The following is a 25,341-nucleotide window of genomic DNA, read 5'->3' on the forward strand; positions in this document are numbered from 1 at the left end:
CATCGTGCGTTTATCTCACTATATCTTATCACTCTTAACTCTTATCATTGAGATTAAGTTGTAAAGTTGTTTTGTATCGATGTGGGGGATTTTAAAACTATTTGTTATTGAACATACGAAGAGAAAATGATACGTATTAACTTTTATTTTATAAATAATATGATCGCATCGATAATATATCTATAGTATTTATTTGGAATAGGTTATTAATAGTAAAATAGCTCCGAATGTGGCTTAGTTCGCGCGAAATTTTACCTATAGCACACAAACCGTCACCCATTTTACACCATCGAGGGGTGAATTTGAGTAGCACATGCCCTTTGATTCAAACTATGTCCATACAAAGTTTCATCTAAATCGGTACAGCGGTTTAAGAGTGAAGAGGTAACAGAGGGAGTTACTTTTCCATTTATAATATAAATTAGTATAAAAATAAAAACTAGTATAGATGCTCTACCAACCCTGATGCCAGCCTTATTATTTCGAATCCCCTTAGTTTTCCTATTAATTGTCATTCAATTTAATTATTTATAATATTGTTATATATTAATGAAAAAAAAAAATACATTTCAAAATATTATTTAAACTATAATAAATAGTTCTGTAAAAAATAATTATTCCATGTAAGTATTTGTATCCACGATACTGACAAAATTTTAATAGATGCAAGAGGGTTTTTGTAATCGAATACTGTGAAATTGTATTAGTCTAGCTGTTAGACTCTAGCAGTACCAACTATAGAGTACGGACATTGATAGTATGTGTTTCCTTCTGAAAATCTTGGGACACTTTTAGTTAAATATTTTTGCCTAAATATAGTGTTCCGGATGGGTTCCTTAATTACAATTTTATTTTTATTCAAGACATGCAGCTGGAGTGATCTATCGCAGTTGATTTATTTGTATCAATATTCCTGATCTTGTAGTATTTTGGAAATTATCGATTATGGCAAAAGGATTGGTGGATTGATGTTTGTTACTTGGGAAAGAAGACGAGCTCTATAATGGAGTACATGGCACATTAGTCCCATATTACTATCGAGTGTGAGCTGCGGTGAAGAACCAATGAATTAAATTATTTGTCTCCTATGTTGTATTCCTAATTATGTACTGCTAAACACATAAACCTTAGAGTAGCATTATCAAAATACTAAAAAATTAAATATTTTCTATCTAGATTATCAGGATTGCGTTTTATTGAGAAAATGCTGTTTTTTCAATAACATTCAACACCAATTTATCCAACAAAAAAGTAGTTTGGCTGTATGATATACACCTTTGTTCATTTATGTGGGTTGTATTAAAAAAATACTTCACCATCATTACTTTGACAACTACAAAATGTTGCCAGCTTCTAAATTTTAACCTTGATTAAGGGAAGATCTTTTTTAATAAATGTTTAAATCTATCTATTCCATGTTTATTTAATACCGTTTGTATTTAATTCATTGATAAACATTAAAAAAAATTAAAGTATGATTTATTCAAGTAAGCTTTACTTTTTAAATAGTTCTGTAAAATGACAATTCAAAAATCTGAAAGTTTTATATAAGTTCAGAATGCAGATTCTACTTAGAAGAACAGGCAAGAATCTTAGTAGATACACCATTAAAATTTTAAACTGAAACAAAAAATTATGAATGTTCAGTATATTGGAAATAAGAAATTAAAGTTAACACATTTATTCGGTATCAAAAATTCTATATTAATTTACAATAAATTGAGAAGGATAGATATTTAGTATATTTATCTTTTAACAAGTTTTTCAAAACCAATTTCAAAGCAATAAACAGTAATAACGATAAATGTTGCTGTTTACGATGTCTTTGGTGAATTATTTTTATTAATATTTTTATAAAATGAAATAATTAATTACGAATATGACACGATAATAATAAGTAATTATTATTGTGTCGTAATTATTTTATTTTCTATAAGATACGGGTTAACAAAATACGTATATAATGTTTTAAAGATACATTTTATTTATATAATTTATTTTACATTTACTGGAATGTTTAATTTTCAATCGATATTCATGAAGAACATAGATTGACTGAGTAACAATTAAATTATTATAGGTTTTAAATGTGCAATATGATTAAAAGATAATACATAATTCGTCTTGATGTGACAAACAATCATTTGCCAGATTGTACATGTGGAGATTTTATTTTCAATTGTGAAAACATCTTTCAGTATTGTCATTCCAATTTGTCAAATACTCAATTTATTGATTTTTCTTTAAAATTCTAGAATTTAACGCGTGAGGTCTGATTCATAGTGTCTCTTTAAACACAAAGTTATTATCAAAACATCATCGAGGGAAACCAGTTGTGACACAGTGTACTTGAGAAACTGTTGTTTGCTTGTATTCAGTAAATACTTATTTCGTTAGTTCAAAATGGAATCAAGCGATCGTGCGGACCATGTTGCGGGTGCTCTGACATACCCTAACCCAAACGAGCAAGGCTTGTCGATGCAGCCTCGACGACCAACTAATTTGCAGGTACAGTTTTTAAAAATAACAATATTTTTATAAAAGTAGCACTAACGGCGTGCGTCATATTTTATTTTTTCTGGTTCTTAAATATATTCATAAAAAATCAAAATGTAACTTCCCTATTGCGCAAATTTTTCAGCATGGATTACTTATTAATTATTAAAGCTTTTACTATTATGGATGCAACTTGATTTTATTTTAGACAATTATTTTTTTTAGCATTTTTTTACTTAGAAAGTACATACAGCCCCCTGAATGGCATTTTATTGTATGAATTATATTTTCTAAGTAAAGTCTGTTTATTAAACACTTTTGTCATATATTAATTAATAAATTCATATTAAATATATAACATTATTAACATTTTTGATTTATATTTCTTTAATCACTTTAAAAACCACCTTTGGATTCTTAAAATTTGTATTGCATCATAATAACATTTAAAATCATAATTAGGTTTTGTATTGCTTTTTTTTATTATTATTATTGTACCTAATATTTGATGAATAATAAAGTTACATTACAAAAATAATATAACTAGCTAGACTCAGCAACGCTGCTGTGGCTAGTGTGCTATGAAATAAATAGGGAAGTAACTGAAATGACTCTAGCGAACATAGATTGACGGAGTAAACAAATCATTCAATTGAACAGGCTGCTTTGTGTGCTGGTGTATCTTTGTTATATATGGAAAGAAAATGAAGAATAAATGATTTCTGGAAAATGGATGGACTAAGTTTTATATCTCCATTTTCTGCTTAAACATAACAACTGGATAAACATACTCCATTGTATGATTGCTCTCCGAGCAGTTCTCTGTCTAATGTTGCATTGATAGACCTATTTGTGTTGTCATTTCCAATTGTGCTAACAAATTGTTGCACATTGCAATACAAAGATCCTCATTTAAGCTTAGCATTTTACTTTACATTTTATTTGTATATAAAATATTCACATATAGTTTCATTGTCCGAAGTTGATTATAAGTTTTGGTTGAATCTTTAGTTGACTTATCCTAATAATGGTCATATACCAGCAAATTAATTGCCTGAAGCTCATTCTGATACTATTCCATCCATATTATGCAAATGTATAAATGATGTTGGACTAGGTATGGTAACGCTATCAAAAGCATACGCTATGTAGTCTGCTTTAATATCAGCTGACTTGATATTAAGAGGTTAATTTAAATCTTTCCTTGTTGAAAGTCCAAATATTTTTAAATCACTGCCTTTGTTGATGTATTTACAAATGTATTTTATGACTTTTACAGAGTTTTATTACACAACATTGATATTGTGATCTTTTGATATATTCTATGAATATGGTTAATATACAACAACCCAAAGATAATCAAATTTAATTCAGTCATTTCCACTTACAATGCTATTTCCTTTTATTTTCGTTCAAATATCATCACAATAGCTTAAGACTTTAGAACTTATTCTGTTGATCATATATGGTGATATTTATATGCTATCGGCAACTACTTATAACAATTCATCATCAATTATTGAATTTGCCGTTTGGACAGATTTTTTTTTATAAACTATTTTAACACAAATTATGTGGCGAAATTTCATACATCAAATTTCCAGTCAGCGGACACCTGGGATATAAGATGTTTTATTTTTCTATAAAAACACTAGCATATTGAACTGCAATGTTGGGTCGAAATTTCAAGACCATATATTGATGCTTTCGATTTAGCGACCACAAACATGCGATGGTTGTATTTTTATATATATATTGTTATATATATCATGTCTTGCTATTTATGTATCATAATAATATTAATTTTATATAGATAAGAAGTTAATGACTGCTTAATTACCTAGTTCTCCTATTCTAGTCTTCAATTCAGTTTTTCAATATTAATCAACCCTTATACATGATGTGGATGTTTTTATTGTGTAAATTAAAAATTCAACAATTTGAATTTGAATATAAAGTTCATTTCTTAACTTGTGATTCTAACAAAAGCTTGAAAAGTGCTTATGGCTTAGGCTTGGGGCTGATAATAGTCAATTGACTTTTCTGCCAAAAATTGATAGTAATACCGTGGAGTTAAGAATATGGTTCATTTATTTTCCAGAGCTTTACAATGTTTTATTCACACTTGTATAATATTGTCTGTGTGCCATAAAGTCTAATTCGAATATTATTTGGAGAATGCATTTTTCCACCATCAATGCCCTGGGCCAGATAATGACGGCGCTCTGCCTACGTATCTCTTCTATACAAACATTAACTATAATTGCCTGTGTAATTCATGTAATTGATTGTAATTTATGTTCCAATGTCCACGGTAATTACTGCAATTTTCGCATTCGAGTGTCACCAATTCAGCGATTTTGTCAACAGATTAAGAGAATATAAGGGTGAACTAGTGTTTGTCAAGAATCCTAGTATAGCCTCTAAAGACTTGTTGTTTTTTTTTTTATATTTCCTTGTCTTTTTAAATTAATTTCAACTATTCAATACGAATTGCGGTAAATATCATGGCAATCGGTTGAGCGTTAATGATGAAGTGGCTTGTAACTACAAAATGGTTCATATAAAAACATTTTCCATGAAAAATACACATGTCAACTTTAATGTTATCAGCGAAATAGTATCGAAGTTGTTATTCCAACATTAATTTTTAAGTACATGAATAGTTTTGTAGTATTATATTATTGAAATCCTAAGCGACAATTTTTATTGACGTTTTAAGATTTCTAAATCTTAAAACACTTTGCAATAGACTTTCAAGTTTTTGTTGTTTTTTCTGACACTTTATATCTGTACTAGCTGAACCAGCGGCTTTATATAAAACTTTACTGATAGGAAACAAACCAAAACCATTTTACCACAACGAGGGGCGAATCCAAAAAAGTAGGCTAAGTCATTGCCCGTGACTCAAACTATCGCCTTAGCCAAATTTCATCTACATCGGTTTAGCGGTTTAGGCGTGAAGAGCAGACAGATTTACTTCAGCATTTATATTAGATTTAGCGAGTAGAGACGTACGAGATGGCAAAAACGATATGGATAATTTTTTCCTTTAATTTTAGACTCTCCTTCGTTTCGCTATTGACGCCACAAACAAGACCGAAGATGATGGGCCGACTAGCTCGGCGGTCAGCGCTTTGGATGAAGAGGTACTTTAATTTTCTTATAGTTTTACAATTGTTAATCAATTTAATGAAATTGTTTTATTAAACTAACTACAGCAATATAAAGGATTGCTTTGGTTTCTGACTACATCGTAATTTTGACAAGAGAAGAGTTTCTCCTGGGGCCTGATGTGCATTAAAGCACTATTGTGTTATGACTTGCTGAGAAGAAAACAAGCCGTGTTTTAAACTGTTTAACATTTTCCCTAACAGGATAAAGCTTAAAAAATTACCTAGCAATGAAATTTTTTCCATATATTCTGGCTTTGTTCGCGATACTTTTTAATTAGTTTGGGCGACATTACGATAAAGTTGGGTGATGCGAAGTCATCAACATATTAAGGAAAGTTATAGCCTGTAAATGCCCCACTGCTGGGCTAAGACCTCCTCTCCCTGTGAAGGGAAGGAAGGTTTCATTGAAATGCAAATGCAGGTTTCCTCACGATGTTCTCTTTCACCACCGAGCATGAAAAGAATTATAAACACAGATTAGGCAAAAAATATTCAGTGATGCTTGCCTGGGTTTAAAGTCGTATTTAAATTTAGCTCCTCAAATTTATCTATTTTTTATTAAATTTTGTAAATGATTTCAGAGGCGTAGATTCTTGGAAGAAGCTTTGAAGAGCCTCACAGTGGACGTGCCAAAGGTGTTGCAGAGAGGAATTAAAATACTCACCAATGTTGAATTTATAAAGAGCGTGCAACTCGGCCAGCCGGTACCCGACGACATCAGGGCAGCTTTCAACAATATGATGGAGTTTGTTGATGATATCGATGTCGCTATGGGTGAGTTCTTATTTATTACTAGCTGTGATCCGCGTTCGATCGTCGATTCTCTTTACTGGCACTTATATTTTAAATGCGAAAGGTTGTTTGTTTCGTTCACGCATTTTTACGATCATCATGATATTTTGTACGTGGAGAATGTTTTCCAATCAAAGACTCGTGCCCCGCAAAGTACTAAACAGAAGCAAGCTAGGGAAAGGTTCGGTCTGCTGAACTTTTTCTCGAGGCAATATCTCTTAATTTACTTCCTATAATATTCGTTTTCATATTCTGAATTTTAATAATAAGATTCCATTAGGGTAAGGTCCACTCGTATGCCATGATGGCGACGATATAAGAGTACCATCTTGCGTTTAATAGAAAATCTTATATATTTCTTTCAGATTTCCAAAAACTTGGCGGCTTTGCAGTGTTTCCAATATGCTATGGAAGTGAAAATGAAGACATACGCATTCGCACTAGCCAGCTGTTGGCTGAAATATGCCAGAACAACCCGCACTGCCAGGCGCGGGTGCTCGAATACGGCCTGCTCAACGTCCTCCTACATTTAGCCAACAGTGAGAAAGGCTACGCACTGGCTAAATGTATTTCTGCTATTTCGTGTAAGTTTATATTTTCTTTATTTATGAAGTAACGCCCGCTTTAAACCAATTATAATCACTGATTACTTATTGATCAATTAAAAACTTGTTGCAATATTATATCGTTGTAAATATTTTCGTCGTTAAATATATTGAAATACTCAAATCTGATCTTCCTAAGTTTTATGTCTTTCTTACCACTGAGAGAATGTAATCTAGACGACTACAATTAAAAAAAAATATTTATAAAAATAAACAATTGACATAACCTTGTACTCAGTAAACAGTGAAGTATGAATTTAAAAAAAAAATTTTTTTTTTTGGGATGAGGCTCCGTTTAACTTAATCTTCTTGGAATAAGAATGACTAAGTTGCCGAATGAAGTTAAGTTGAATTATCCGATTTGATAAGGTTTTTTAAAAATTTGTAAATTACTCACGAAATATCTAATGGTATAAAACCTCACTGATTCCTCTCAAAGTTCCATACTCTATATAATGTATAATGTGCAAATTATTTCTAAAATATATTTATATATAGGCACAGTACGTGAGTACGACCCTGGCTGCCGTGAGCTGATCGCGCAGGGTGGGTGCGACACGCTCACTAACGCGCTGGAGCAGCCGCACGTCTCCGCCAGGACTAAGGCTGCTTTCCTCATTCGTTATCTGTGCCAAAACTACCCTGATGCTAAAGGTAACATACATACTTAGACTTTGTAAACTTGTTGTCTTCCTTTTTCTATTTATAATATTTTGGTAAACTTACTGACCGATAAGTATTCACCACTGGCCCTGTAAGAAATACTAACCATTTCTTTCCAATGGGCCACCACTAGTCTTTGAACTAATATGTCACATAAGGGATGTGCCTTTAGTTACCTCAGAGTAACTATAAGACCAAGGGATACACCCTATAAATGCAGTTTTTATTACGATGTGTTCGGTCACGGCCGAGTGTAAAATATAATTAATCACAAATTAAGAATATGTGAACTCAGTTATGACCAGGCTTGATCATGATCATGGTTCATACGAGCCACTGGGCTACCTCGGCATATCTCAAACCATAGCAACAGTTTCAGGAATGTTGCTGCTCAAATACAGGTTGAAATACTACAATGTATATTATCTGCTTAAAATGTTAACCTATAAAGATATGTAGGATATACCATTCCGACTGTATTATTGTGTATTTTATCATTTAGAGCTTTGATAATTAGCTTGAAGTCATATGACATACTGTTACTATATGTATACTATTTATATTCCACAGAGAAATTCATTCAGAACAACATTGTGAAAATAATAGCTGAAAAGCTCAAATCAGGACGGGATGCATCCTCAGAACAAATGCTGAGCGTCCTACAGACGTTGCTGGAAGGTCAAGATCCGACCGTCTTACAGCAATTCAGGGAACCGACACTGAACCTTAAGCAGATAATAATAGATCACCTCGACGTCCCAGAATTTGTGGGTGATGGTTTTATAGAAGAAAAGGAGTACTGCTATGCCGTTTTGAGAGTATTCGACAGTTGTCCACAAGTGGAAGTTGTTAACAGTGAAGTTGATAGATAGAAAGGGCGCAGCGAGTATTTTTGAGTCATTTATTTATACCACAATATGGCATACTCGAAATATCTATACTAAATTTTATAGTAAGATTTTTTAAATGGTATTTAGTACTATTTTGCTATGTCAATGTTTAGACAATTTCTATTGACATAGAAAACTAAAACATCAAGGGTCTCACCACATGATTCAAAAACATTTATAATATTACAACATACTGATATTATCAATATATGAAATTATCTTGTATTGCACAATGTACAACAATATCCAAAGTTGTTTAATTTTAATTTAAGGCAACATCAGGCAGAAAACAATGCCTAGCTGTCTCGAAAATGCCAGTGGGATTAGATAATTAAAAGGCTTAATTACCTAAACTGACTGCTATATGGTGAGTTGGAGTGAGATCGGCAATGAAGTTTGCCAGATACGATCTCTTTTTTATTTGACCTTGTTCTCCAGCTGTTAAAACTGCTTATATTGACTGGAATTTAGATAGCTACGACCACACTCCGATGCCGATCTTTGTCCAACTCTCCCTAACCAATATTTTGTAAGTCTTTTAATATATCTATTAATTTAAAATTAAGAAGGTTTAATTTTTTATAGGATACATTAAAAAAAGAAAAAAAAATGGGAGGATTATTTAAAAGATTTCTGCATAAGAAATATAATGGGAACGCCCTTGCAAAAATAGTTTTGTTTTATGCCATGGTCTAGTGTGTGACGTCACTTGACCCGGAAGACGCGTCACGCGTCTTGCATTTGCTCAATACACATAAAGTTGTGTGCAGCTGCACCATTAAATAAAAGTTAAAATCCTTTTATTTAATAAATGTCGTAAGTAAGATAAGACGGAATTGTACACAGGGAATGTATCAATTCTAGTAAAAATATAATTTTGTCTTTTTGTAAAACAACTTTTTGGTGAAATTAAACAGCATTAAATATAAATAAAAGCAAACAACATCAGCGATCCACGACGCGAATTCAAAACACACGTCACAAGTGAGTAACAGGCCAAAGTCGTTGCGCGCTAGGATACGTTTTAAACTTATTTACTAATGTATAGCTCGGAACTTTATTGACGGATCAAAAAGGTTTTTACTGGTTGATTGATTTGACCTGGTAGGTTTTGATTGGTAATTTAAATTAAGTATTATCGATGTAATAAAACTTCTCAATTGTATAACAATAAACTTATATCAATATTGAATGGTGTTTCATTTTGCAGACAACTTGATTAAGTTAAGAATATTTAACTAAATTCATAATAATTATTAAATTGTATCCAAAATCGAACTTTTAATTTATTTATAGAATTTTAAAATAACTGGTATCTTAATTTTTTTATAGAATCCTACACCTAAATAATATAGAAACATAAAAATTATATTTATGTGCATTTAAATCACACACACAGAAGATAATATATCTCATACAGAAAAATAATCAGTTGTTTTCTGTTATTGTAAGTTGACGTTATATAAACAAAATGCTGAAAATAATAATACAACGTGCTGTATTGTGTATAAACGCACATATACGCACGAAAACATAACTAACATGATTTTATGCCCGCATCCGCATAATTAATTACTAATTGCTTAGTTTATTAATTATGTCGAAAATTGTTATTTAATTAATTTCTATATTAGTCCAGTCATTATAAATATAGAAAAAAACAGGCCGAGAAATGCAAATGAACAGAGAAGGTGGATTTTTGGATATGATCCAAGATCAAAAACATCGTCACGATAACTTGCGAATGGAAGATATATTACATGAAGTGAGTAGTATTGGTAGTCGTGGTAACGGCAAAATATTGGCAAAACGTGTACAGGAGGCTTTATTCTACTATAGCTTAATAGTCATTGTTAATTTGTTGTGATAATGTCAATGTCAACTAACTTGTCAACCTGCCTAATCAATTGTCAGAAGTCTACAGCAATGCTTATTCTGCAATTCGCATATTTATTTCTGATTAAAATGAAAGAAACTATTTAATATTACATGATTCATAAATATATAACAAATAATAAATATTCCAAAAATTGGATACCATATAAAAATCACAGTATATCGGTTATGTCTACCGTGATAAATAAACTAGCTTAAGAAAAACAAATACTCGTGTACTGTTTTCTAATGCGGCGCGCTTTTTGCGTGTTTACTGTGCTTTTCCAAGAACAAAAGTTACCTGTGCTGGGCATGGCTAAATTAGTGAGTGATTTTAAGGAATGGAAGTTCCAGAGTCCACCAAACTATGCGGAGTTACCGATAGACGAAAATCCAGAGTATAATGTTCCGGTAGCCGTGAAAAATGCTGTTTTTTCCAAGGTTTCCTTCGGTTACAATATAAAATATATAATTCATTATATAATTATGATTTTTGTTCAATTTATTACCTTTATTTTTTATTAAATTTACACAGTGTGACCTAATGTAATGCAACTATTACACAAATAATAATGAAACGAAGTTTTATATTGTTTTGAATTAAAAACATAAGATATTAATTGTATAGAGTAGTAATAACAATAGAGAAGTTGATGTCAGTAGGAGTTACCATAAGCCAATTGCAAATGATATGTGATCTTATATTATTTGTCATGATAAATGATAATGTTATACATTCTCATTTTGGTGTTCTGGCATATTATATTTCTTCAAAGCTCATTATAATTATTTATCGTCTATCTTCACACAGGTACCAACAGAACCTCTCACAGGCAAGCTCCATCTTGTGTGTGCGTCCGATGAGGCTCTTTCAGATATATTCGATTTGGACCCTAAGGTATCAGAGTCAGAGGATTTTATAAACTTTGTAGCCGGAATATATGCACCTGAAGGAACTTTGAGTGTTTCGCACAGGTAAGTAATCTTTAAAGAATCAATATAAAATCTTTAAATAGTGATTGATATAATTTTAGTACTTTTAACTACAGAATTAATTTATTGCATGTTTGTATGTTTATGTCCATTCCAATTGAAGAAGGAGCAAAGAAAAACAAACCTCAGATTTACATATCCATGTGATTTGCTAATAGTTTTGTTCTGTTCTATTGTTATAGATATGGTGGTTATCAATTTGGCTTTTGGGCTGATCAGTTAGGAGATGGAAGAGCCCATATTTTGGGTGAATATGTGAACAGGTAATTTTGAACAAATAAGTATTAAATCTCAATAGATCATGCCATCTAGTGATTTGAAATTTGCAGCCCTATCCTATGACTTTGTTAAGCTTTACTCTTAAATAGAGCGGAAAATTGAAATATGCTAATATTGTATTTTATTCATTGAAAACAGACAAAAAGAAAAAATCCAATGTTAATTAATTATGTACTTTTGTCTTTTTTTTTGTTAGAACTCGTAGTTGTTAGAACGTGTGCATCTTAACCGATGCTTTCGGGTTCAAACCCAGGCAGGCACCACTGAATTTTCATGTGCTTAATTTGTGTTTATAATTCATCTCGTGCTCGGCGGTGAAGGAAAACACCGTGAGGAAACCTGCATGTGTCTCATTTCAATGAAATTCTGCCACATGTGTATTCCGCCAACCCGCATTGGAGCAGCGTGTTGGAATATGCTCCAAACCTCCTCAAAGGGAGAGGAGGCCTTTATCCCAGCAGTGGGAAAATTTACAGGCTGCTAATGCTAATGCATTAGTAATGAATTCTTGTTAGTGCAGCTAGTTTCAAGAGATGTTTTTTTTTAAATTCAATAGTAAAGGAGAGTCTTGGCAGCCTCAACTTAAAGGCTCCGGTGAAACACCATACTCACGGTTCGGTGACGGACGCGCCGTCCTTCGCTCTTCCATCAGGGAGATGGTGGCCAGCGAGGCCTGCTACTACCTTGGCATACCAACCACCAGGGCAGGGGCGCTAGTTGGTAAGTTATTTTGACATATTCATAAGCAATGACTATACTATACACATACACACTTTATAACTGTTGTCATGAAACGGGTCTATTAAAAAAATCCCCAATTTGTTCATGTTGGACAACATATTTACCTACTTGTTGCAAGACTATTAAAATCAATGCTTAAACCAGCAATATCTTTTCCATATGTGGGCGTCACGAAATCTCTTCAAATTAAAATGATCCTAAAATCTAATTCTGAGTGTGTTGTTAAGAGTAGTTTGTGTCCTTCTTAAATTGTTAGTATAATAATTGAAGTATAATTACTATGAAGATATCAAAACTATATAAGCAGATCAGCTATTGAGCCACCGAGAGCTTACCTTCACCTGTAGACATGATGAGAATTACAAATCATCATATAAATACAGAACCCTTTCTAACCAGTATATAACAAAGGATTTATATGTGATTTATTTAGATGAGTGGGTGGTACCACCCAGACTAGTATGATTTACCTTGATGGGTTTCCAGTTTCAGATGATCACAAGGTGTGGAGGGACAAGACGTACAGCGGTATGTCGCGACAGGAGCGCGCTGCAGTCGTGCTGCGCGTCGCACCGGCCTGGTATCGGATCGGTTCCTTCGAGATATTGCAAAAACGGAACGAACCCAAATTGGCGAAGACATTGGCCGATTTCATAATTAAGGTAACATATTTTTTGGTAACATATTCTAATTGTTGTTTTACTGCCATATTGCCATAATATTTATGAAGATAAAAATAAAGTTTAATTATGGGCATTTGTTATTTAATTATTTTAATATTATCTCAGTACTATATTATTGAAATGATCATAATTTAATTATTATTTATCTTTAATATGAGGTTGTTTTATAAGTAAACTAAAATCTTAATAAAAAGAATATAACTTTTTTGACTAATTGAATTTATTTGTACACAGCATCATTTCCCTAACATTGATTTAAACAATGAAGACAGATACGTCGAGTTGTACTCTGAAGTAGCTCACAGAAACTTGGACATGGTCGCTACATGGCAAGGTAACAATTATTATATTAAAGTTACGATAAGAATTTATAATTTAGTTCTCGACCAATGATGTCATGTTAATTCAAGGTCAAAGTTGTTTATTTATCTTTACTCCACCTGCCATCGGAATAGATTATAATTTATAAGCACGCACTACAAACGAACCAATTTTATTTTCTTGGTCACGTTTGTCACGCAGACAACTACGTTTGACACTCGCCAAACGTTATACTTCTTTACTAGTGTGCGCGTACGCAGTGGCGAACCGTTGGCTACAATTTTTTTCGACTTGAACTCAGCTTTGACAGTCTATATAGACAAATAATGAAAGCTTCTGAAATGCATAAGGTTCAGAAAATTTAAAATAAATTCATTCAAGTCTGACAGTTTTCCATAAAAGATCGGATTATGATAGTGAGGGAATAGAGGGCGCGGTAGTCCGCCTGTCCGCCATTGCCCGGCGTGGCTTGCCTGTCAAGGGGTACCACATTTGCTTCTACAATATTTAAGATTCCTATATTAATAGAGGAGAGGATAACTTTTTCACAGACTTGTATTTGCAGGTATAGGCTTCGTTCACGGTGTCCTAAACACAGATAACATAAGCCTACTCGGACTGACCATAGACTACGGGCCATATGGTTTCATAGACCACTACTACGAGCACTACGTCCCCAACTCGTCGGATGACATGGGGCGATATGCGTTTAACAGACAGCCGGAGGTGAGTTTTCCTAGAGGAGAAGAAGTGAGAACAAGTTCAAGTTCAGATTTGCCATACTTGATAATGTTCTATTGTTTATTGGTTCATAAAGGAGACAGAATATTACGACATTTGCGGGGTTTTGCACACAATATTTATTTATTTAAGAGTGTTTATGCCGGATTAGGTTTTTTCAAGAGTTTTTTAAAGGGAACCGTGTCAAATATTTATGATTTACTTGAAGAAAACGTACATTATAAATGTTTAATCTCTTATTAATGTCTTTGTATACATATTTTCAAGCTACTGTTTACCGAATTATACAAAGATTTTACAATTCAGTGTGATTTTTTACTGTGAGTGTTGAATGAGAGATGGATAGTCCGAGTTCCGACCGTATTTAGAGGCTTAGGTTAATCGTACTGAGGTTTGCCTGTCGCCCTAATCCACCTACTCTCAGATCATATTTACTATTCGAACAAATTTTTACAAGTACATTTTCATTGGGGATTGTATGCCAATAATCAGAACTCAAACCCAGATGACATTGAAGCATATAGTTGTATCATACTAATTATTTTAATTATTAATTAATATCTTTGTAGATAATACTTTGGAACCTGGAGAAGTTAGCCGTAGCGTTGGAACCGATATTGACAGAAAGTAACAAAGAGAAGATTAAGGATGTTTTCAAAACTCTCGATAGATACCTCAAGGATAGGATCTTGTGAGTATTTGCTCTAATTCGGTGGAAGAACTTTGTGTCATACTACCAATAGGGGTGTCAAACAGCAAAACTGCTGTATTTTTCTGCTCCAGTTTGCAAGGTAAGTGAGTCAGGGTAACAGGCACAAGAGACAACATCTTAATACTCAAGGTTGATGGCGGATTGCAAATGTAAGGGATTGTTAGGGTGTCATACACTGTCAATGTCTATGGGTGCTGGTGGCCACTTACCACCATATCTATATGAAAATGTCAATGCTTTTGGGTGGTGGTGACCATTTGACATTAGGTGGCTCATTTGTCAGCCTAACTGTACGTTTAATTCAATTGAATTATAGTTGAATAAATAATTGTAAACTTATTAGCAAATATTACTACTACAGAAAAACCTACCTAGCGAAACTCGGCTTAGAAACAATTCAAGATGGCGACGTGTCGCTCGTGAAAGGGCTCCTGCAACTGATGCAGGAGACGAGCGCCGACTTCACTTGCACATTCCGACAATTAGCCGAGGTTAGTAATGGCCTCTAATTGAAAGTATAATTTGTACATAAGTAAGTGCATGGATTTCTAATTGTTCATGTGTTATTGTTATTTTTATGGCAATTTGAAAAACATAGATTTAAAAATGTACCAATATACATTCCTCTTTATGATATTAGTGATGTCAATTTAAAAAATGTTACTGTTTCTTTTATTTACAGATAGATAAAGAGGAGTTACTCAATAAGGATATTTTAGACAAGAAATGGTCGTTAGCTAAAATAAGGAAAGCTGGAGGGTGGCAGAAATGGGTGGAGACATATAGAGCAAGATTGCTAAAGGCAAATGGTTTGTATAAGTTTTTTTCATCAAATCAAAATATACTTTATTCAAATAGGCTATGTCCTGGGTGGCAGGGCTTTGTGGCCAGTGTAACTACAGGCACGAGGGACATAACATCTTAGTTTCCAAGTTCCAAGTTTACATGATTTTTTAAATTAAAACAATCGGTTTGAGATGAAGATTCTACCGAGAGTCAAAAAACTCGAAGTAGTTATTCTTTTCGGTTGTCCCTATTAAATTTTAAGTCAATTACATTTTGTTAACATTTCATATTATGTTAACTGAATGTAATAATATATGTTTACAAATTGATTAAAAATAGATATTAAAAGAACATTTAATTAACACTTAACATGTCAATAATCTCGTAGAGGGTGAAATACTAAATACCAGCTTAGATTATATCCCAAAACTATATCCAAAACGCACTGCCATACAAAAAAAGTCTTACTAAAGAATAAACTACATCAAATCGGTAGCAGCCTGATTATTAATACCAGAAAATAGTAGTAGCATTCTTGTAGTAAATATCAACACTTTTAATAATATTGATTTGGCCTAAATACAATAATAATAATTTTGACGACCTCCGTGGTCGAGTAGTGTGTACACAGGTCCATCATAGGTACGCCACTCCGAGGTTCGATTCCTGGCCGAGTCGATGTAGAAAAAGTTCATTAATTTTTTATATTGTCTTGGGTCTGTGTGTATGTGGTACCGTCGTTACTTCTGATTTTCCATAACACAAGTGCTTTAGCTACTTACATTGGGGTCAGAGTAATGTATGTGATGTTGACCAATATTTATTTACTTATTTGTTTATTTATTAAAAATAACAAATGAATGTACTATTATTATATAATATTAATAATAAAACAAATAGAATAACCGTGTGTCTCCTGCAAAAACAACTATATGAAACTTTAGAAAATATTTTATATATTTCAAAATCGCAAGCACTTTTGAATCTTCATGTTACATAAGATAAACTTTTGTCCACAGTTGGCAATGAAGAACGACGAACGCGGATGTTGAAAGTGAATCCCCTCTACGTTCCCAGGAACTGGATACTGCAGGAGGCCATCGCTGATGCTGAGAAAAATGATTTCTACAAGGTCAATATCATCAGTATAATACTCGTATGTGCCCTGACAGACCAAAAAATTAGATTGTGATGCTGCCTGCCTCGTGATACTCCTAATGATTACAATTGACTTGATATCTAACACCTCGTGTGCGGTCTAGTTAAAAAAAAAGGTTTAATACAAATATAAAATTATTAATACAATTCTTGAAAGTATTTATTTTTTTTATTCGATTAACAGGTGAGATTGCTGTTGAAAATATTCAGAAAACCGTATGAAATAAACGAGGAGGCGGAAAAATTAGGATACTCTGCCCAACCACCGAGCTGGTCTTTTGGTTTAAAACTAAGTTGTTCCAGTTGAAGAATCATTGTATAACAGCACCTTGTAAATAATTTATAGTATTTAAGTAAACAAATACACGTGATATTGTCCTTCAAGGTCAGAGAAAGATCACATAAAAGAGGGGATGGGAGGTATTTGTCACTAGGACAAATTGTATAAGAATGGACTGAATATGTGACTATAGATATGTAAAAAAATATATTTAAACTTGTTTCAATTTGATGCCTTCTATTTTGTTTTTTTAAAGGTTTTTTTAGGTTATTTGAGAGGAGAAATAATTTCACAAATTATAGCCTAGCTACCTAAGGGCCGGGATGACCAGAGACCTGTATCCTATTCCAACCGAAAGACTTGTTACGATAAATAAACAATTAACGTCATTTCGTCGAGATCATGAATAATTTATGATATTCATAATTGATTTAATTAAATGGGTTTGAAGTCGGCAGGTGCTATCAGAATTCTGGAAGCAACCTTAAGATTGATATAAGAGTTAAGTCGAAGTGGACTTTTATAAATAGATTAATCAAGAACTCTTGGTAGTGTATAATATAGCCGAGCTATTAGCAAATCGCTTGGAATATGTAAATCTATGGTGTGTTTATCTACTCTTGCGATTGGACAAGAAAAGAATACCAAGATTTATCACACGGGAAGACTTCGATCTTATATTTTGGAGATTTTAAAGGAATATCTTAAACAAGTCTATAAACAAATAAAAATTGTCAGTTCGTAATTAAGTTAGCTTTATGAGTTTCTCTTTAATAGTGACAGTCAAACTATAAACCTGTTTTACTTAAGTATAGTATGTTGAGGCAAGGTTGCCAATGTGGTACGATTGGCGATCTTGCCCGAACTCATCCTATAACAGTTTGTTGTGAAATGATTATTTAAACGGTTAATTATTTTTAAGGAAAATAAATATCTACATTTATAATTATTGTTTTATTTCAATTAAAAATCAAATTTCATATTCAGATTTAGTTGAGTTAATGACAGATGTGACAGTTAGGGAACATAAATTCCTTGTAATTGTGATCTTATAGTACTAATAAATAAATTTTGTAGTATAATTTTTAAGTCTTATTTTTTTTTAGAATTACGATATAGTGAAATTTATGCTTAATTCATATGGTCGCTTTTTTTCTTTCAGTTTGCAACTAAATTAATTATAGTATGAGTTACTGCGGTACTTAATTTACTACGATACCGTTTTTCAATTACGTCATAGTAAGCATTTTACATACATTAGCAGCCCTTAAATGTCCCACTGCTGGGATAAAGGCCTCCTCTCCCTTTGAGGAGAAGGTTTGGAGCATATTCCACCACGCTGCTCCAATGCGGGTTGGCGGAATACACATGTGGCTGAATTTCGTTGAAATTAGACACATGCAGGTTTCCTCACGATGTTTTCCTTCACCGCCGAGCACGAGATGAATTATAAACACAAATTAAGCACATGAAATTTCAGTGGTGCCTGCCTGGGTTTGAACCCGAAATCGGTTAAGATGCACGCGTTCTAACCACTGGGCCATCTCGGCTCTAACCATTGGGTCATCTCGCTGCCGTGGTATAGCTATAATGCCGTTATCTACCTAAACTTAATTTTGAGTTATGAGCAAAAAACGCGGTAAAAATTTAAATCTATGTAACTTATCGATTATGACACCAATTTGAAACCTAAAAGCACCAAAAAATTCGTCAAGTAAAATACTTTAAAATTACTCTTCTGTCATATTATAAATTTGATTTAATTATAATGTAAAACGCTTTTTTCGTTCTTGCTAATTATCGATGTTTCTAATGTCTCGCGAAGGATTTACTAAAATGCCGTTAAGTATACCTTAACGGCCTTTTAGTGTTTCTATTTAAAATAATAGTATAGACTTTTAAAGTACTAAAAATAATCTTATAGATATTTAGCTAAAACGATGTTATAGCACATAACCCTGTTTTAGCTTAACATTGGGAGACACAGAACTGAATCATGTTAGACTTTAGTGGCATTATTGGTATTTTACCGCTTTTAAGTCCGGTAAATTACAAATTTTAATTAGTTTCGATAAATAATTTGATTCATAGTTACTCTAAAACGTAGTTAAAACGGGAACCCTTTACATTAACGGCATCATAGCGAAACAACTGCAAAAATATTTGAATAAATTTATTCAACCAGTGAAACTAAATGAAGATAATTTTTAAATAATTATATACCATTATTTCGCAAATAAGAATATTTATTGAATATATGAGTAAGTTATGTTATTAAGCATCGTATTTTGTTTGACAAAACATCACTTATAACTAGATTTGTTAGGAACTTTCAGTTCTTTACTAATACAAATATCACATTAACTAAGTAGGTAATAGGCACTTATGGTTTTAATGACGATAACAATTATTAATTAACCAAGAGGGATCAATAAAAGTCTTTGTATGTATATAAAACTAAAATATTACAAAATCACATTTTATGAACTTAAAATTATTTATTTAAAAAATATATATATTTTAAATAATAAAGTATTCAATAAAAAAAATATTTTTTTCACAAACAAAACTTTTTCAAAATATTCTTAATACTTAGGCATATATATAAAAAAATAGTATATAAAAACTTAACACAGTAACTTTAATTAATCCAAAAAAAACCTTTATCAAAATAACATTAATGTCTTAAAATATTTAATCAGTCTCAAGAAACTTACTGTTTTTGAATGTTCATATCTGAACTTGTCCATGTGGCATGTTCATTTTCTTTAAGTGGCATTTTTTTCCAAAATAACAATTTGTGATTATGCTTGATAGTTTTTCAAGTATATCAGCTTTTCTTCGAGGTTCGATACATTTTGGCTCAGTTCTGAATTCAAATTTAATTGAACGTGGATTCAGGTAATGTAGAATAATTGCCATCAACAGAAGTGCAACGCATTCGCAGGAATCCTCGCTCAAGCGAAGTTTTCGCTTTACTAATAGATCCAATTGAATTTCTACGAAGTTGTTCCAAGGTTTTTTTTTGCTAGAATTAACATGATTCTTAACTTCATAATCTAAGGGTAATATGTAACAGTAATTACGACGTTGATCGTTTGGCTACGCTATGGAGAAATAGTCGCTCGGGCATAGAATTCTCGCAACAAGCATCACCAACCGAGTGTCTACGTTCTCGCTTCAAAATCTGTTTATTGTCAAAAGTAAAATTCTTGGTAAAATCACTTGACAAATTAGTTTGTGGCCTATTTTTGTTTTTTGACATGTTGCTTCCTGAGGAATTAGATGGACAGTAATATTTGTCAAGAACAGAATCAAAATCATGTGGACTATTTTCAAAAGCTACATTTGTATTTAGTTGGACTTCTAAATCAAGAGGAGAATCGGAAGGCATTAATTCGTTGCACGTTAACCTTACTTCGATGCGTGGGTTCACAATATTATGAGGCTTGGTAACAAAACGATGGACGGTACTTTTAGTCAATAAAGCTTCTTTCAACTTATTTGTATGTAAATTTGGCAAATGATACGAGTTGTAGGTTGATATTGTCTCACAAAATGTGTCAAAGATACAGCTGATCATCGAATAATGTCTTGTATATAGAGTCAATATAAGCAGGAATACTATTATTTTTCTTCTTTATATTTTGGTTTGGCGTTAATATTGTCACGGGACTCTCTGGTTTGTCTTTAATCATACTGAAAATAGTTTTAGCTCTCCTGGTTATAGACCTTTTGTAACAAGAAAAAAAAAATGTATGCAATAAACAAACAAAAATAATAAAATATTACGAGATCAAAATTATATCAATCCTGTTTTTTAGCAATTAGAAATGCCATAAAAAAGTTTTCATCCTCAGCGGGGTATTATTTATTATTTTATACATAAAAAAGATATACGTACTAGTTTCTACCCACCGCTTCGCTCGCGTGAATTTCAGTTTACGTAGGAAAAAGCATAAGCATTTCTTTACATAACTCTTGACTTCGTCATCCAGCTATATAATATAATAATGTAGTAAATAATTATGTGATATATATAGTATATAATAGTATGCAAAAAAAGCATTAACAACTTCAAATTTCTGTTACAAAATTTCACCCAAATATAAACGACAACAAACAGGAAAAGTTGAATAAAAACAACTTACGTGCAGTTACGATCCTCCATAGTTGCAAAATTGCGTTAACAGACATGGAGTGACACGTCCTTCGCGGCGAACCCTGACTCCTGACCGCGACACTAGGATCGTTACCTCGCCGCTCCCGGCCGGCGAGATTATTTAACGGCACTATAGCGTATTATTGTGAGATAACGACACTTAATCTAATATTTAAGGACTATTACTTTTTCGATTTATTTTAGAAATATCGTTACTGGCTCATAACGTTCCTTAGCTCAATATATACTTATAACAAATGTTAAGCTATAATGCCGTTAAGTTTTGTTAACCACATTTAAGTCTAACAATTTCAGTTGACGGCGTTATAGGTGAACAAACGTAATCCTCTGTATTAAAAAAGAACAACAATAAAACAGTTAATGTCTTTTAACCACTTTATAATGTGCGAAAGACCGTATAACGGCAATCTAGTTAAGCAATCATAGGAAAAAATTATAACAAAATATAAGTTAAGGAACTTTAGCAGCTATATTGACTACGAAAGTTACTTAACGACTTTTATGCTTAATAACACATGAGAAAAAAGGCATTTTACGGCATTGTTATTAAAATTATTTTCAAAACTAATCAAGATATCTAAAAACCGGATATATATGTTGATAGAGAATTTTTTTCTTATTAATATGCCATCAAAAGTTGAAATTCGATCAGATGTCAGTTAACGGCATTTTTGTTATACCACGGCAGCTCGGCTCTCTAACCATTGGGCCATCTCGGCTCTCTAACCATTGGGCCATCTCGGCTCTCTAACCATTGGGCCATCTCGGCTCTCTAACCATTGGGCCATCTCGGCTCTCTAACCATTGGGCCATCTCGGCTCTCTAACCATTGGGCCATCTCGGCTCTCTAACCATTGGGCCATCTCGGCTCTCTAACCATTGGGCCATCTCGGCTCTCTAACCATTGGGCCATCTCGGCTCTCTAACCATTGGGCCATCTCGGCTCTCTAACCATTGGGCCATCTCGGCTCTCTAACCATTGGGCCATCTCGGCTCTCTAACCATTGGGCCATCTCGGCTCTCTAACCATTGGGCCATCTCGGCTCTCTAACCATTGGGCCATCTCGGCTCTCTAACCATTGGGCCATCTCGGCTCTCTAACCATTGGGCCATCTCGGCTCACTGGGCCATTTCGGCTCACTGGGCCATCTCGGCTCATAATAAATAAATTCATAGTTAGTAAGCATTAACTATGAATTTATCAGAGGTCTTTTTTAAAATATGTGAATAAATATACCGTTACTAATGTATTTAATATTACGTAAATTTAATTTAATTGTTTATGAATTAATTTTCTTTCTATCTATTTCAAACACAATTTTGTTTAATTTGTTTTGGTATGGGTGGCTTGCAAAAGGCAATATTAAATAAAATAAGGGAATTGTTTTGAAATCACAGACAGTCATTTAATATTATTTACTTGTATATGATAATTTTAATTACTTTTCGGCTATAACATAAGAAATATATTTAAATCTTAATAAAAATTAAAACCTAATTTATAAATTAGCGAAATTACACATAATCTTCATCCCCAATATCATCTGGTTCGGAATAGTCTTCATCTATTTCGATTTTTCTTCTTTTACGTTCTTGAACATTCTCTTTATCTTCTTCTTTATTTGCAATCATCTGTGCTTCTGTTTGAGCTGAGCGATGATGAAAAACGAAGGATATACTTTTGGCAAGATCCCAGCATTGTTTAAGGACTATGTCTGCTAAATTTTTCTTATCAGCACAGTGATACCAATTGGATAAATCTGAAGTACAGTCCGAGTTCTCAGGAGGCAAAGTAATTTGAATATTATTTATGCATCGTTTGCACCTAAATTTGCAATGAGTATCTGACAATGTATTTTCTTCTAAGCGGAATAAGTCCTTTAAATCATCTGATGTGAAATGCCTCAATGATTCCTCATTTTGATCAACTACTGTGTCACTGAGAGCTTTTTTGTGGGCTTGCCGTTGGAATATTTTTTCTTCTATTGTACCAGTGGCTAATAATCTATATATATAACAAGGTTTCTTTTGGCCATCTCGCCATACTCTGGCCATTGCCTGGTCGTCGTTTGCTGGATTCCAGTCTGGGTCGAACATGATTAAACGATTTGCACCGATGAGATTCAATCCACATCCTCCAGCTTTGGAACTTAACATAAAAATCCATTCTTTGGAATCTTTATTATTAAAGCTTTCGACAACTTTGGCTCGCTTTTTGATGGTCATTGAGCCATCCAATCTCACATACTGATAGCACCTTTTTCGGCACAATTTCTCAAACAGATCAAGAGTTTGTGTATAATTTGACACAAGAACAATCTTGTCATCTGTGTTTGTTTTTAAATTTGCTAATATGCAGTCTAGAATCATAAGCTTTCCAGAATATTCTGGTCGGACATCTTTGATATCATAATTACTTGGTAGTAGATCTCTTGCTTTTTCAAATCCTTCAGATCTTTCTACTATCTTATCATAGACTAGATCTGGATGGTTACACAACTTTTTAAGTGAAGTAATACTGGAGAGAGCACTTAGTGTATTCTTTTCTCCTGTTCCAGAAAATTTATTTTTGATAGCATCAGAGTTAATAAAGTTCTTATATATTTGTGTTTGTAGAGGCGTCATCTTAACACAAATAACTTGTTCAAACTTGACCGGCAAGTATTTTGTAAGTAAACTACTAGTTCTGCGAATCATACATTTATTAACTATTGACGTAAGAGTTTGGAGACATTCTTGTGCCCTTTCCCTCTCAGGGACTGATGCTAATGCATCTTGACCTTTTAAAATTGGATTTTCATATCTCTTCTTAAACTCTTGTGCTGTACCAAGTATCCCTTCATTTACAAAGTGAACCAAACTGAAATACTCCGTAAGATCATTCTGTATGGGGGTACCAGATATTAATATCCTCCTTTTTGATTTTAAACCCATTAAAGCTTGGTATGTTTGGTTCTCACAGTTTTTCAAACGATGGCCTTCATCACATAAAACAAGGCCTACTTCAGATGCATGCAAAATATTAGAATATATCCTAAATGTTTCATAAGATATAATTAATACTGGAGTTGCAACTCTAATTGCAGCAAATGTGTTCATAAACTGTTGCAATTTTAAAGTTATTTCAGCTTTAGAACCACCATCCATTGGTAAAGCGTTAATTCTTTGGCCGAGCCACTTTTGTATTTCATTATACCAGTTTTTAACTAAGCTACTAGGGCATACGATTATGGCTTTGCTTATTGTAGGTTTGCAGTCAGGCCCCTGTCTAAGAAGAGTCCATAAGAGGGTTATACATTGAAGAGTCTTTCCTAAACCCATTTCATCAGCCATAATACATCCATAAGCGTTTTCAATCTGTTTTCCAGTAACGCAGTCGTACATGAACTGAACTCCATCTCTTTGGTGAGGACGTAAAATGTTTCCTAGAATCGGATCAACAACTACAGCCACCTTTATGTCGTTAGCATTCATTTTCATTTTCTCATGTTCGGGTATGTACGGAGGCCGGTATAAAACGAGTGCGTTCGGTTCATCAGGATCGTGTAGTGACCTTCTTAATTGAGTTCGCTTTAAACCTAAACTTTTGCTGCAATATGACGATACGTAATTTGATATAGGAACTTTGAATGGTTTGTTCAATATTTGCTTGATTAGATTTTCATGATCAGTTGCCGATAATGTTTGAGAAGCGGATTTTTGTGTGAGCGGTATTTTCGTACATTCCCGCTTTTTCCTTTTTGAACCTAGTAATGGACTTTTAAATACATTCTCACCGGAGCCAATTTGACTCGGCGCCAAACTGCGCCTCATTTTTATAAGTTCTTATAAAAAAGTATCCATTTCTTAATCCTAATTATAAAAAAATAGTTGTACCAGCTTCGAAATTTATTATATTAATTATTAATTTTAAAATGTTACAATTTGAATCAGAACTTTATACATGTCAATACTTGTCTGACGTTTA

At 32.9% G+C, this 25,341-nt stretch overlaps 3 protein-coding genes across 4 annotated transcripts; 2 read left to right on the top strand and 1 right to left on the bottom strand.

Moving 5' to 3' along the window:
- The first annotated feature begins 2,211 nt into the window (after positions 1–2,211).
- LOC125071922 (hsp70-binding protein 1) lies at positions 2,212–9,814 on the top strand. The gene is made up of 6 exons (XM_047682356.1): positions 2,212–2,508; positions 5,559–5,645; positions 6,254–6,446; positions 6,830–7,048; positions 7,568–7,723; positions 8,303–9,814. The coding sequence occupies exons 1-6, from the start codon at positions 2,404–2,406 to the stop codon at positions 8,602–8,604; spliced, it is 1,062 nt and encodes a 353-aa protein (XP_047538312.1). The 5' UTR covers positions 2,212–2,403; the 3' UTR covers positions 8,605–9,814.
- A 735-nt stretch (positions 9,815–10,549) lies between these two features.
- On the top strand, positions 10,550–18,119 carry LOC125071701 (protein adenylyltransferase SelO-like). 2 transcript variants are annotated; one of them, XM_047682044.1, is made up of 12 exons: positions 10,550–10,938; positions 11,309–11,472; positions 11,673–11,753; positions 12,326–12,489; positions 12,997–13,172; positions 13,428–13,527; positions 14,080–14,240; positions 14,825–14,946; positions 15,329–15,458; positions 15,650–15,776; positions 16,773–16,885; positions 17,096–18,119. In XM_047682044.1, exons 1-12 carry the CDS (start codon positions 10,747–10,749, stop codon positions 17,216–17,218), a joined length of 1,653 nt encoding a protein of 550 aa, XP_047538000.1. In that variant the 5' UTR covers positions 10,550–10,746; the 3' UTR covers positions 17,219–18,119. The 2 variants fall into 2 exon arrangements, with proteins under 2 accessions (XP_047538000.1, XP_047538001.1); XM_047682045.1 differs by having other exon boundaries at positions 13,003–13,172.
- A 4,673-nt stretch (positions 18,120–22,792) lies between these two features.
- Positions 22,793–25,324, bottom strand: LOC125071751 (DNA repair and recombination protein RAD54-like). The gene has a single exon (XM_047682112.1). It carries the CDS (start codon positions 25,185–25,187, stop codon positions 22,890–22,892), a length of 2,298 nt encoding a protein of 765 aa, XP_047538068.1. The 5' UTR covers positions 25,188–25,324; the 3' UTR covers positions 22,793–22,889.
- Positions 25,325–25,341: the final 17 nt, after the last annotated feature.

Source organism: Vanessa atalanta, chromosome 20, assembly GCF_905147765.1.
Source record: "Vanessa atalanta chromosome 20, ilVanAtal1.2, whole genome shotgun sequence".
In the NCBI taxonomy this organism is placed as follows: domain Eukaryota; kingdom Metazoa; phylum Arthropoda; class Insecta; order Lepidoptera; family Nymphalidae; genus Vanessa; species Vanessa atalanta.

Coding starts and splice junctions, on each gene's coding strand:
- LOC125071922 (XM_047682356.1), top strand. CDS start 2,404: ATGGAATCAAGCGATCGTGCGGACCATGTTGCGGGTGCTCTGACATAC. Junction 2,509..5,558: donor GACGACCAACTAATTTGCAG/GTACAGTTTTTA, acceptor CTTTAATTTTAG/ACTCTCCTTCGTTTCGCTAT. Junction 5,646..6,253: donor TCAGCGCTTTGGATGAAGAG/GTACTTTAATTT, acceptor AAATGATTTCAG/AGGCGTAGATTCTTGGAAGA.
- LOC125071701 (XM_047682044.1), top strand. CDS start 10,747: ATGCGGCGCGCTTTTTGCGTGTTTACTGTGCTTTTCCAAGAACAAAAG. Junction 10,939..11,308: donor AAAATGCTGTTTTTTCCAAG/GTTTCCTTCGGT, acceptor ATCTTCACACAG/GTACCAACAGAACCTCTCAC. Junction 14,241..14,824: donor CGTTTAACAGACAGCCGGAG/GTGAGTTTTCCT, acceptor ATATCTTTGTAG/ATAATACTTTGGAACCTGGA.
- LOC125071751 (XM_047682112.1), bottom strand. CDS start 25,187: ATGAGGCGCAGTTTGGCGCCGAGTCAAATTGGCTCCGGTGAGAATGTA.